Source organism: Cataglyphis hispanica, chromosome 21, assembly GCF_021464435.1.
Source record: "Cataglyphis hispanica isolate Lineage 1 chromosome 21, ULB_Chis1_1.0, whole genome shotgun sequence".
NCBI classification, from domain to species: Eukaryota; Metazoa; Arthropoda; class Insecta; order Hymenoptera; family Formicidae; genus Cataglyphis; species Cataglyphis hispanica.
In genome coordinates, this window is record NC_065974.1 from 1,951,922 (window position 1) to 1,966,338 (window position 14,417).

A 14,417-nucleotide genomic window follows, 5' to 3' on the forward strand; every position below is an offset into this window, starting at 1 on the left:
GGGACGTATTAATGAGAAAACAAATGCGCGAGAAAATTCGGCGAGACTGAAATTTTTGCCACGGCAAAGGAGATCGATTTAACCTCAGTCGTACTTTATGACGCGACTAAAAAGCGAGACCCGAGGGTAGACCTTCCCCCCCTTTTTCCCCACCTCACCTCATCCTCGCGCGCGCGCGCACGCACACACACACATACCTCGCGCCCGCGCGCGCGTGCATCCTCCTTTTCTCTCCTCTCCAATGTTCGACACGATCCCGCGGGGTGTGCTCACTTTTCAAACGAGCTTACTCTTTGCCACGCAAAAGCACATAGCCGGGGGGATAGAACGGGTTTGAAATCCGGCCTGATCTAATAGGGATTAACAGAGTGACAAATGTAAGAGTTAGCGACGGCGGGGTTGATGCTCCGCTTCTGCCCTATGCCTTTCAGAGCATCTCTCCTCTGTTGGAAAATATATTCGATGAACAGCTTAATCATTAAACGCGATCTTCACCGAGAATGACGAGAATCAAAATTAATAATCTTTTCTATTTTTTTTTTTTTTTTATTTTTTAACAGAATAAAATTTATTAAAGCGATCTTGTATGTGTAACAATAAATGAATCATCGTATTTATGTGTATCATGCGTATATTATTAAATTATAGAATATAACGAATTAATACGATTATGTTTGTTATGAAGTTGTTTGTCTCGTTAAAGTGCCTGTTTAAAATGAAAATGCCGGATGTCGAATTACAATGATAGCTCGATCGGAACGCGATAAGTAAATAACGGCGCATAATAAATTATAAAAAAGAAACGTTTGGCAAAAGCCGACTCACGTTTACCAGGAAATCGATCCTCTAACCGCTGGCAACGTTCCGAACACAGTCCGGCTACATATTTATATTCTTATGTAAGATCCGGGGTAGATATAGAGAACACAAGGGAAGTACTTAAATTGGAGGGAGAAACGCGCGCGCGCGCGGCGAACGTTACAAGCTGGCGGCTCTTGCTCGAAGGAAACCGACGAATCGAGCTTAAAAAACGAGATGCGATATTAAAAATACCGTACGTACATCGCTCACATAAGAGTTACATCTTTTTATCTGGCGTAATCTGGCGAATTATTACGTTACATTTGTACGAAACGTTCATATTTAAACATGAAGTTTTGTTCCATTAACTCGGTGATTAATGGACGCGTTCTTTGGGTGGCCGATAATGTATGTCGATTGAATAGCTTCACGTTGAAAGGAGTATCAGATATCGTTCTTTAATAACGAAGACAGGACCCGGGCTGAAATTATCGGCACTTCCGACGCGCTAAACTCCCCGCATGGGTCATCAATCAGCGACGGCGGTCAAGGAGATTCACCTGGCCTAATTTTATCGATAATCTCCGCGGGATCGATCTCCCCGATCGGAAATTCCTCGTAATAATAGACAAACGTAACCGCGACGGGTCTGCCCTCGGGTGAAACATATTTTTATGACGGTCAAGGAAATATAATAGAACGTTAAAATAATATGAAATTTTTCTCTAAATTTCCTCGCAAATTTTTTTTCGTTCGTTATATTAAAAAGATTTGTGATATTTTTTTTTTCAATAAGATCTAATATGTAAATTTTTAATGTTATATTATTCTAATTATATGTGTATACGCACATATTTTCATTTTAATTTTATTATTTTAAAAAATACATATTATATATATTTAATACAATAAACCTTCCAATATCACGATAAATAAATTTCAAAATTTTAATTTTTATACTTAAAAATTCTATTATATTTCTAGTTATATAATAAAAAAATTATATTAAAGAAATTATATGTGATAAGTTAAAAGTAAGAGAAATGATCTGATCATAAAGAAATTTTGTTAAATTTTTTTTTTTGTTTCAAAATAAAATAAAAATTATTTTATCGTTATACTGCATTAATGTTAGGTTTTACTTTTATAATAAACAGTGTATTTTCGAACTTTATATAATCCATAAGTATCGTACATATAACGCAGAACGTATTCTTCGCACATATAAATAATGTCATAAATTTTTCTGAGAAAGAAAAGAGTTAGTCAGTCAGCTGTGCTTTAAAATACATATGTCGTGTAAAGCATCCAGACAAGATCTACGCATAGCGGAGTGTCTCGTACACTTGTCCGGGGGCATACTTTGTGTTTAAAAAGCAGAAAGGGCGAACGCGCACGACATTACGCGACGACGTCGGCTATGCGGTTCGTAATAAATCAAATCGTGTTTTTCAAGAGGGTGTCGGCCCGCGAACCTTCCGTGCACGAATGGTAATGAAAACCGTTGCGCGATACAGTCCGATAACATTCCCCGTGACCAAAGACGGGGGACGCGCGCGTTTCATTTATACGAAGACGGAGACACAGCGACGACGAATCGTTGTCGCAAAACCCACCGGTTCTCTCAAGTACGTATTCGCTCTCATCTCTCGTATTCTCATTGCTCGCATACCTGCATACATTCGGAATCGAAAAAGAAACGGTTCAAGTAACTACTCTCTTTTGGCTTTGAGTTTATACAAGACGTTTGAATTAAGGCGTGCCTTTTTTTTCTAAAGATGATCCAACATTTAATATCATAAATTGAATAATTATCGAAAAATCACTTAGTATTATTATCGAGAAAGTTTTATATTTGATATAAACTTCTGAAAAATCTAATTTTCATATACTTAGAAAATATCTAAATAATTATGGAATATTTTATATCAAATTCTAATGATTTTATATATTATATGTAAAATTAATATATTTATCTCATATAAAAATATTGATTAATAAAAATATTTTATTTTTGATATTTTAATTATTTGAATTTAAAAGCTAAAATATTTTATATATACGTTAAATTATATGATAAGTTAGAATAAATCATATTATCGAAGGAATGAAAAAAAAACTAGCAACATATAATTGAAAAATAATATAAATGGTAAATTCAAATATAAATTACTTACTGCATACCGTTGCTCGATGCTTTTCCTCTCTTGTTCATCCTTCACTGGTTCCTTCTGGCACTTACACTCACTCGCGAAAACACGATTAATCATGATTAATTACATACGCAACGATCGCGAGACACTTTGCACGGCACTCCCGATCGCGAATCGAGCACGAAATACGCTCTTTATTATAATGTAAGAGAGAGTAACGCACGAAAATACGATTCGCTCAACATTTACACAAGGCTAAAATCATACACTACTTATGACAACAATGCTATCTCTATATTTGATATACTCGTATGTATTAATTGTAATAATTATAGAGAATTTAATTTCGATATTAGTTACAATCTTATTTAAGAAAATAATTCAACGATATACGAAGCATTCCATACTGCTCGAATGTCTCCGTGCCAATGATACACAAGTGTGTAATGATAACAAGTCTGCGACATGTAAACAATAGCGCGCTAATGTTTACGTCACCAAGGCTGAACCATTATTATTGATATTCCGCTGCCAGTATATTTTACGTATTATTTAAGTACGTATATAACAATAACCCAATTTTCTATATATATATATACACATATACATATATATTTTCTACAAACGTGGGTCAAAAAATACTTTCTTAAAAAGTTAATCTCTGACATCACGGTTATTTTATACATTTTTACAAATATCAGGAAAAGTATGTGTTTTTCAACAAAAAGTACTGAAACAAAAGTTGTAGAGAATTAAATTATCTTTCAAATGAGATCAAAATTATTGTAGTTTGTTCCATTAGGTTTTGAGATAACCAGTTTCAAATGTGCAAAAATGTTTTTTCTGCTATCGACGATAAAACTATTTAAAAAGCTTAGTATTACGAAATCTATGGAAGGTACTATAGTCATTTTGATCTCATTTGAAAGATAATTTAATTCTCTACAACTTTCGTTTCGGTACTTTTTGTTATAAAACGCATTTGTAAAAAATGAGAAAAAGAACCGTGATTTCAAGGATTTTTGGGTGCTAACTTTTTAAGGAAATATTTTTTGACCCACAGTTTATAGGAAACTTTTTATTGTTTTTTATTGTTTATTGTTTTATTCCATGAAAGTTAATTATTCATTAATCATATTAATAATATCAAATTATCTCTCGACTTGCCGCGATCGCGTTTAGAAAAAGAATTCGATAGAAAGACTCGCACCACTACTACTCGAGCGTCGTCGCGCGAATGATAACATGAGCGTTCGGTCTTGTATTAACAATAGCGCGCTAATGTTTACAGGCTGCGACCTTATTATTATTCGCATAACAACATCCTAGCAATAAAGTAGTGGGGTGGAATACTTTATATATGGTTGAATTCTTTTTCGTGATTGTGACAAATATCAAAATAAAATTCGCCATGATTATTACAATTAGTACATACAAGTATATCAATAATAGAAATAGCATTTTGATCATGAGTAGTATTATAATATTTAAACGTGTAACTTTCGAGTTAATCATACTTTTCGCGTGTTGTTTTCTCTGATAATATATTATAATAAAGTGTGAATCTCGAGTGCTCGTTGCGCGATTGAAAGCAGCAAAGTGTCTCGCGATTATTGCTTATACAATTAATCATGATTAATCATGCTTTCGCGAATGAATATAAGCGCCAGGAGAAAATAACAAAAGATGAACAAAAGAGAAAAAGGAGATTCGGGAAAGCATCGGAAGCGTCGAATTGCGATAAATAATTCATAAATTATTTGTCATTTATATTATTTTTAATATATAAATATATTGTTTTCTTTACATTATCGTATAATATATAAACGTATATATAAAATGTTTCAGGTTTATTTTAAAATATCTATAATAAAATATCTGTAATAAAATATTTTTGTATATATTAATTAATATATATATATATAATCATACTTGAATATTTTATAAAATATTTCACAATAATATAATTACTTAAATATTTTCTATATCTGTCAATAAGAGTGACATTCCCCTCTTTATGCAGTTTATTCTGGCGTTGAGTCCATTTCGATTTTTGTCTCTGTCATGTTTCGGGACAACCGCGGTGTAATTAATGCGCGGTACGACAGGCAAAAGAAAAACCCGATCTCTTCTGTACGTCTGTCATGCAGGACTCGTCCGATATGGTGGATGAGCGATCGCGAAATGCATGTCCCTTCGTGAGAATCGACTTGTTCTTACGATATACAAACCGTGGCCGGTTTCCGATCGACGCGTATGAATATATACATATTTGCCTGACAGAATAATATCGATCTGTATATTATCCGCGAATTAAAGTAAATTGAAGCGCGAATTTTTATCATCGCGCATTTCTTCGACACAGCGGATGTTGAATAATATATTAGTTTATTCGGATCTTTTCTTGGGATAATTATCGATTAATTAATTTGACGCGAGCACGCCAGCGTCACACATTTCGTGTAAAATAATAAATTAATATTTGTGAAAAGAATTGTAACGTATAAGGAAAACTGCATATTAGACACTTTTATATCTTTGCTTCGAAATATACGATGACTAAATACGATGACGTAATCTAATTTCCGTTAATTCGCCTAAGATGATTGTTTCACATATTATGTGCTAATAAACGCTAAATATTTATATGAATTTATCGCCTACTTCGATAACTTCCGTCTTACTCTTGACGTATATTAAATTATTTAATAATAGAGGCACTTAAAAGCACGAATATAGCGAAGATTACATTCTTCTCTCGTCACTTAGTATTTTAAAACCAGCTTAATCAGAGAATAACAAAATTTCAGAATCATGGCATGTCGATAAGCGTCTAATAATGGCAATGGTCGAAATTTTTAAGAAATCTTACTCTATAAAATACACTATCATCGACCTCGTGTCCGTTTCTAATTTAAAGTGAAAGATCAATGTTCGAATCTCATTTAATTGATATTTGAAAAGTGCCAACTATTTTGAAATTGATTCTATCCGATGATTCTATCCGATTCAAATATCTGATCATTGATAATTCAATCCGAAATTGCTCGACGAACGACAGAGAATATGACAGCTCATTAAGATTCCGGCTTATTCATTCGGACTGGGAGTGGAAATCGCCGCTTCTGCGAGAGCGAAAAGACGGAAGGATTACGTGGCTTGCGCATCTTTCGAGAATGGAACCACTCTCACGCGCTCGTCTTTCTTCTGCTGGCCACAACTTGTTCTACCTTGGACCAACCCGCGGCCGACCAGCCGCGGTTTCAGTGCCCGGATACAGCCTGCCGTAGCCGACACGCGCGCGATTTGCTCTCGTCGAGCCCGAATTTTTACACGTACTGGAATCACCTTCGGTTTATTTATTTCGAAAAAACGAGTAGAGTGAGATCTTCCGGAATATACAAAGTGAGTGATAAGGAGGCATCGGGTAAGCGAAACAAGTGATTTCAATCGCTCGCTGTTATTATATGTTTTTATTATCGACTTGTGATTCTACAATTAAAAATACGATAAAAGAAATGGCTGGAAAAAAGCAAGTCCCTTGTAAATAACGCATCTCAAATCTTAAAGAATACTTAACTCCTATCCTTGCTATCGGGAAATCGCGAGTAAGATTCTTCCTTCCTTTCGAGGCGAAATCTCGGGCGTATTATTCGATCGGAGCTCCGCGAACGGAATGCGTAAATCGTATTTAATAATGCGACGGCGACAAGAAAGCGTAGTCTCTCGTACGAGACCACACTTGGGAAATCGGCGCCCTTATTTGCCGCCGCTTAAATTAATATAAGCGATCGGGATCCCTCGTCGCGAATCGCTTCATCGAGTATGCGTACCGTGCGAGCGCGATTCCGATTGCCGTCTCTCGTCTCATGAAATTCCACGCCGGCATATCGCGTCGCATCTCGATGATTAGATTTTCTCAGTCTCGTTGACGTTTCAATTATTATTTTGTAAGTATTATTCTTATTATTTCGAAGCATCGTGAAAAGAGTGCGTAGTTGGAATTACACGCGTTTTGAAAATTTTTATGTATTTCCTTCGATTCATTTTCGTAAGAATAAAAATATATTAGCGTATAATAATCTTTTAGAAAGGCGAAATAATATTATTCCTTGATGCAAGATTTTTCTCGCGCACGTCACGTGTTTCGTCTAGGAAAGCGAAGCGTGAGATGAAAGTGGAGAAGTTTGAGATGATTGTGCTCTCGACACTTTCTCCGGGAGTGCTTTGTAGCCCGTAAACTTTGTTCGTTCGACAACCCTCGGACTGGGAGAGGGGAAAAGCGAGAAAATGCAGCAGCAACGACGGCGGCGATAGGCGAACCGAGAGCTGCCGAGAGCTTCCAACCCAAGGCGGTTTTTTCGCCGGCGGTAGCTGCGCAATCATTTGTTCAACACACCTCCAACAAATCCAATACCCTTAGTGCGAACATGGATTTTCGCTGCTATGTGCATTCGCCTTTCGCGAATAAAAAAAAAATAATATTTGTATAACATTAGAATATTTTTGTCATTAATCTTATCGCTACTCTTTTTTAAGTGGCTTATAATGTATTTAATTTTTTAAATAGAAATAAAAATATATAATTTTTGAATTATACATGCAAATGCGCGATAATCAAAATTCTGTACGTGAGACTGTTTCCTCGACTTTCGTGGCTCAAAAGTACTTGTCGCGGATTGATTCCACGGCGACATGAAAATTTGTTTGTATCGCGACGCAAAAGCGTTTTCCCTCGGCGATTTTCAGCCTGTCGTGAGGAAGCGGAGAAGGAGAAAACGTGCGAGGACTTTGGATTTATTCGAATACACTTCTTCCCGGTGGAAAAACGCGTCGCATATACCCTGCTGCTCGGAGGGTGCGTGGAAAAGGGCCGGATTCCTTAATATCCCCCCGGGACTCCGGGATCAGATAGATATCGGTTAGGTTTGGCTATCTATTCAATATGCCTCCATTATTTGGTAGGTGATAAGGTGGAACGGTAGTCCCTTCTCTCCGTTTCGCCCTCTCCTCCCCCCTGTCCATATGCTGAGATAACTCAAAACTCGCACGACCTACAACGTATCTTTGCCTCCCCAGGGAGCTTTCCGATGAGCGATAGTCCTCGCCTAGTCTCTCTTCTTTTTCTCTCATCTCATCTCGTAATACAGCTTTCATCTCCGATACACTCATTGTTTACATCTACGCGGAGTGAATTAGTCAGAATGAGGATCATTAAAAAAGAGCGCGTTAATCGTTTATTAAAATCACTTTCAAATTAGATTGACAATAATATATCAAAGCACTTGAAAATAATAAGTGACACATAAAAGTTGAGAGGAAAAATTTTGTTAGATTAGATACATGTTCCATGAATGTCTTTTTAATTTGGATATAACTTTTTCAAGATATTAATTATTTTCAAGTTATGAACAATTAAAAAAAAGGATTTTTTTCCGCAAGAATTTTGTAAAGAACAATCAAAAAGTTGACAAGATTACATTCTTCAATTAATTTCAAGCTTAAATCGAATTTTATACTTATAATATTAAAGATATGTAATGGAAAAAAAATTGAAAATTTGCGAAAAGTGACGACTTTCCTCGACAAGGAAAAATCGAATCCAAAAATTGATCTAAAAATCGCTATTAAAAAAACATTCGATAATTTTGGAGCACCCTCTACGAACCCTCTTTTACGGAGAGATGAAGTACATCGAGTATAACAGAGAGAGCTACAAGATCTCGGAAGAAAACCGACGACATTTTCTCGCACGCGTTTCCCGGCGTTCATTTGTGCGAATCTATTTTGTCGCGGCTTTCGCGACAACGTCAACGTCTTCTCTAGCTCCTAACGTCGTCGAATACACATTCCCGCGAACTGAATGCGACTCGACTTTCTTGGTTTGCCGAGGTTATACCTCGCGCCGCCGCGCACCTTTCCACAGAAGAAACATGGTGTAGGGTCTGTAAAGGCGGGCGCGTATCACGGCTCGTATCTCGACGGCGGCGGTAAAACCGCCGAGGGAGAAGAGGTAGGGGGTAGGGGGAGGAAGGCGTGAGCCCCTAAGGGTACACAATGGGGCCCATATGTTTGCGGGGGTGTATAACGTACCGCGCTCCATCGGGACCTCCTCGATCGACCTTCTCGCTCTCGTTCTCTCGACGAGGTTCCTCGCGCGCGAATGCACTTGGCTCAGCCGTGTAGTTTTGTGAAATACCGTGAGTCGATCTCATGAAAATGCAATTGAGTCGTCGAGCGAATAACAGAGAGCGATTAAGTGTTATAATAATAAAAAAAAAAAAAATCATGTATTTTTTTTAAATATTATAACTCGATATAAAGTTTTCACTCCTTTTTTTATGATTTTTTTTCTCTCTCTCTTTGTGTATATAATTGTAGAATATAATACTCGCACTGCATCGCGAGCGCACGAACGCGAGACGCGCGCACGCGACGGTGAACGTAATAAATACGACGAGATCTCGCCCGTTAGTCGAGGAAGATTATCGCAAAAGTGGCTATAGCAGCCTTGTTTGATACGACACGCAAAAATTTATGATTACCCCGTAGGTATGCGCGACCGTTAACTACGTAGCTTCAAGTATCGTGTACCGCGTTGCAATCGCGCGTGTAAACGGCGCTTCGGGAAATCTACGTCGCCATAAAGGCCCGTATCGTCGAAGTGAGGAACGTATGCAGGTATTACAAAAATGCTGGCTTTAATTACATTTGGGTACGTTAGTGCGAGCAGCGAGCAACAAATACCGTCACGTGATATCGCTTACGTTAGGAAGTTTTCGAACTCTCCGTTCAGGTATGCGAATTACGCTGCGACGCTCTGGAGGAAAAAGTCAATATATATTATCTATTAATATACTAATAATCTAATATATTAATATACTAATATATTATAATCACCCTATATATACATATGTAATATATGCGTATAATACTATATACACTAATTTAATAATATAAAATTAATCGCGGGCATCTCTCGTGAATGGCGTCTTCTGGATAAAGAACGATTAGACCTAATTAGAACTATCGTAATGGAAAGACGTGTGAAAGCTCAACGTCGTCCAATTAAGGGTCATGCGTATATGGACACTAACGAGTTTTAATGGACTCGAATCGAATGCACACATCGAGTGGCGCATTGGCAGGTCGCGTCAATCAGATAACATCGTCGAAACGTAGTAGAAGAGAGGGTCGCTGAAGTGCCGATAACCGCGATCCGGCTTCCTGCTTTAATTTAATTGGACGATCGCCAGTCACGCGTGCCGCCTGATAAATAATTAACGCGTCTAGTCTAGATCGATTATCGAAGCGTCGCGTCGCGTCGCGTATTGTGGGGAGGAGGGGGAATAAAACGAGGGGTAAAGCTAACCCAGGGGGGGAGAGAGAGCTGGCCCGAGAGCTGGGCGTGGACGAGCTCGTTCGCCGAGAATCATTTAACCCTCATTTACTTATTACAGAATTACGTTGCCTTATCTGGACCGGCGATAAGAGACCGCCGAATGAAAATGTTGACCGTCACGCGAGCCGCGAGATGTGTTCTCCGGAAGTTTCCGACATCCACAGTCGTCGCATTTACAAAGTAAATCGCTTATCCGCGATCCGGCCATTTGCCACACAATGTAAGTAAGCACGGAAGAACCACTGAGATTTCAGACCGTATTTAACGCGAAATCGATGAAAGTATCGCGTCCGTATACATAAAGCAACTTGGGAGGCAAATTACCCAGTATTCCGCAAATACATTATAATTAATGAGCGCGATTATTAACTTAAAGTCGCTTTATCAAGTACAGTCATTACGGCAAATGTTTCTTATTAGTCGTAAAATATCCCTCCGCTCGCCGCGTGCTCGCGATCGAGTAATTTGGGTCGAAGCATGTCGCTAATAACGCCCCTTCGCAATTGTTACAATATGACGTGCCATTTCCGTGAAAATATCCAGCAACGGCGGCGGCTCTCGAATATAAATTGATGCTACGACTTTTGGAAGAGCTTTCTTTTATGTGCGATCGATTTTTTCGTCAATAAAAGATTGATTGAAAATTGATGAGAAAAGTACGCGGCAAAATTGGGACACCCAGAATACGCCAGAAAACATTCCACATACATACAGGCTCTAATGACCACGGCGATTATGCTGATGCGCGTATTGGCGTATAATGTAGCTTTAAGCTGAGAGAGAGAGAGAGAGAGAGAGAGAGAAAGAGAGAAAGGAGATCTGTAGGCGAACGGGATGGTCCATCATTACGGGAAGGAATATTAAACGTAATGTACCGCTGTGTGTAATACATGCTTGAACGGCATCACGAGCTGGCAATCTACCTTCAGAATACTTAACGATATCGATTACCTGCTTGCGGGATCGTAAACAAGTGGACTAGTAATAAGCTTTTATCGTAAACGATATAAAATGGCACGTATAATTATAATGCCGATATACACGTGTAACGTCAACACGACAGAGCCATCGTATACGTACAATTCAATATGATATTAATATTTTCGTTACATTGTCGTCCGCGAGGAACTGTTAGCCTTCGTCAGATGACGCGTACCAATCCCTCTCACATCGCGAATGCATTATGTACGAGGCTGTTTATTTTCTTGTCCACTGTATTCCGTATTGCCGTATAGATATACGGGATAAAACGTAAGAGGCCTAATGGACTCGAGCAATTCTTTTATCCAATACGGACTATTTAATTTCAACGTGATTAAAGAACGAAAAGTTGTAGAACGAACAGGTGCAACTGTCCAGCTGTCCCTCGCGCGCAGACGACGCGCTTACCTGTCACAGGATATGTCAGTCTCTTGATTCGGCTAAACTAATATCCCGACGCCATCGTCGGTATCGGTCTTATCTTTGTCTCACTGTGCCTTCTCTCGTAAATCCGAGAGGGTTTCGTGAAGCAAACCGGCCGCCTTCTTATCGCCTTATGCAACGTTTTTTTTTCACGTGTCCGAATCCATCCAATTGTCACATCCAGTCAAATAGAAAGGACAGTAGCGTTTCTGATAATTTTCTCTACGAAATGTATTTGTTCATTCTGAATAAACTATAGAAAAAAAAAGGATATTTTTTCACGAGAAAAAATATTCTTTATATCTCCTTTGCGCGACCAGAAGATAAATATTACTGCGAATGTGCACCCATGCCGGAGCTCTGGAGCTGGCGTTCATTATAGCCGCTTAATGGCGCGATTTACCATTGAAAAAAGCCGGCGACACCGTCTGAATGAGCCATTACGGGTCGCTCTACAGAAATAATTATCGCAGTATTGACACAAAAGGGGCGCACTGGCTGGCACGGACGCGGCGAATGCCTCATTGGCGGGATGATGCGAGCGAGAGAAGAGGATTTCTCATCCCTTTTGCACGCATCGTCTGTCTTTCCATCCATTGTCTCTTTTTTTTTTCTACGATCTATTTATGTTTATGCGAAAGAAGCGCGCGCGAAAGATAGAGAGATGAAGAGTAACGAGATAACATACACGGAAGGAACGAAGGATATAAAAGGAAAGAGAAGAGATGGAAAGAGAAAGAGAGAGAGAGAGAGAGAGAGAGAGACAAACTATGACGGAGTCGCTCTTGGAAAAGCAGATTGTTTGTTTGTCAGGAGCGCTCTTTCGTGCGCCCAAACAAGTGGAAACAAATAATATCCTGGCCGCATTACGAGAAGGAGTCGATGGCGAGTCGGGAGGATTCGATGTGTGCAGTTGGGGATGTTCTCTCTCTCTCTCTCTCTCTATCTATCTATCTATCTCTCTTTCTCTCCTTCTTGTCGCGGCTGCCCCGGGGCGACAGTAACGAGGCGAACGAGTGCCGCACGTTCCGTCATTAATGCCGGCCTCGGGCCCACGCATCGCACGTTTTTCCTCCCCGCTCGCTTTCATGATTTAATGCACACATCCTCCAGCGGATACAACGGTCCCACAGGCGAATCAACCGCGCGTCTTTCGGAAATTGACTGGTACGTTTAATGAATAATAATCGGGACGTATCAGTATTTTTTTGCGTTTAACTTTGCCGTCTGCTAAAAGATAAACGTTCGCATTCAAAGAAGTCATGAAAAATGTAAAAAAAAAAGATGTCAAATAAATTTCTTTTTCTTCCAAAATAGCAGTTCTCTATAAAAAAAGAAATTTTCAAAAATATACTAGCTAATATAATAGTTTTGTACGAAAACGGTATTAAAGAAAGAAATAAAAATTAATAATATGAAAAATTATTAAAATCATAAAAGAAACCAATATTATTTATAACGGAAAGTAAATTATTAGTTAGAAGTAAAATTCGAGCACTTTGGCATTTATTATCCATTTCTCGAGTAATGCAACTCATAAACAAGTATATTAATACACATAGTAAAATAATTCATAAGTAATAAATTATATTTATTTATTGATAAAAAATATACTTTTATTAATTAAACAATAATATTAAGCATTATATAATCTTTCTATGCCATTTGACTTTATATATATATATATCGCTTTCTAATCTTTCTCTGGTATCTCTGATATCTCTAGTAGTCTCATCTCTAGCAATATTTATAATTAATTTAGTGCGGACAATTTCGCGTTGTTATGTAAATAATTTTAATATGGCAATTAATTTGTATACGCGCGAGAGTTTCGAGAATAGAAATGGTATATTAAACGAACGTGTGTCTTTATGAGCGAAGCACGGTGTATAATCAATGGACAAAGCAGTCGATTCCACGGTAAAGCGCACCGCGGTCAAGATCGTGTCGAAATTGGCCGAGGATAGTCATAAAGGAATAAACTGCCATGACCGTCATAAAAGCGACCGACGTGGATCAGTCAGGAAATTGTCGGCACGACGAGGAGGACATGCTGGATGATACGTTCTTTCGGATGAGTGTACGAAGGAACGTCATTGATTATCCTCGATAGACTCGCGTGAAATTCCGGGAATCCAGTAATTTAAGTCTTTTACTCTTGTCAGAAGTGATATCGCCTCGCTAGCCCGGCAATCGTTTGATCAATCTAGATAACCGCGCATTTATAATTACAAAAACTGGACTCTATGTCGTAAATAAAACAAGGATGTGAGCAACGTTATCGTGTTTCTCGAGAAGAATTTTTTTTCAAATTCTTTGCATTTAAAACAGCACACACTTGCTACGTCCAATAATTCTTATTGCGTGCCCGTTTCCGTCCTCAACTAGCTTCATTGATTGCTTCACGAGTAATTAACTAAGCTGATAAAAGTACGTTGTAAAATTATCGCGTCATTATCGGGCATTTACATGAGTTAATTCTTGATCCTTGTCTGGTTCTTTTTTTTTTTTACGCGAGTATTAGTATCGATAATTATACTAGCTACCTCGTTGCTATTAATGAATTTTTTTAAAAGACGAGAGCCCATTTTCCCTCTCTTTCTCTCACTCCTCTCCTCTTCTTTTGACTCGTCGTATCCGCACGGCGGCCTGTATAT

At 38.3% G+C, this 14,417-nt stretch overlaps 1 protein-coding gene across 5 annotated transcripts in view; it reads right to left on the minus strand.

Annotated features, from left to right (window-relative positions):
- Window positions 1–14,417, minus strand: part of LOC126857469 (zinc finger CCCH domain-containing protein 13-like) — a 268,457-nt gene that overhangs the window by 212,757 nt on the left and 41,283 nt on the right. For 4 of the 5 annotated variants that reach the window (XM_050606925.1, XM_050606927.1, XM_050606926.1 and 1 more), the window contains exon 1: window positions 2,979–3,355. The exons of the other annotated variant lie outside the window; for it this stretch is intronic. In XM_050606925.1, the coding sequence (XP_050462882.1) occupies window positions 2,979–3,071 (93 nt within the window). In that variant the 5' untranslated portion in view covers window positions 3,072–3,355. Of the gene's footprint in view, window positions 1–2,978; window positions 3,356–14,417 lie in introns of those variants that run through there. 5 annotated transcript variants of the gene reach the window in all.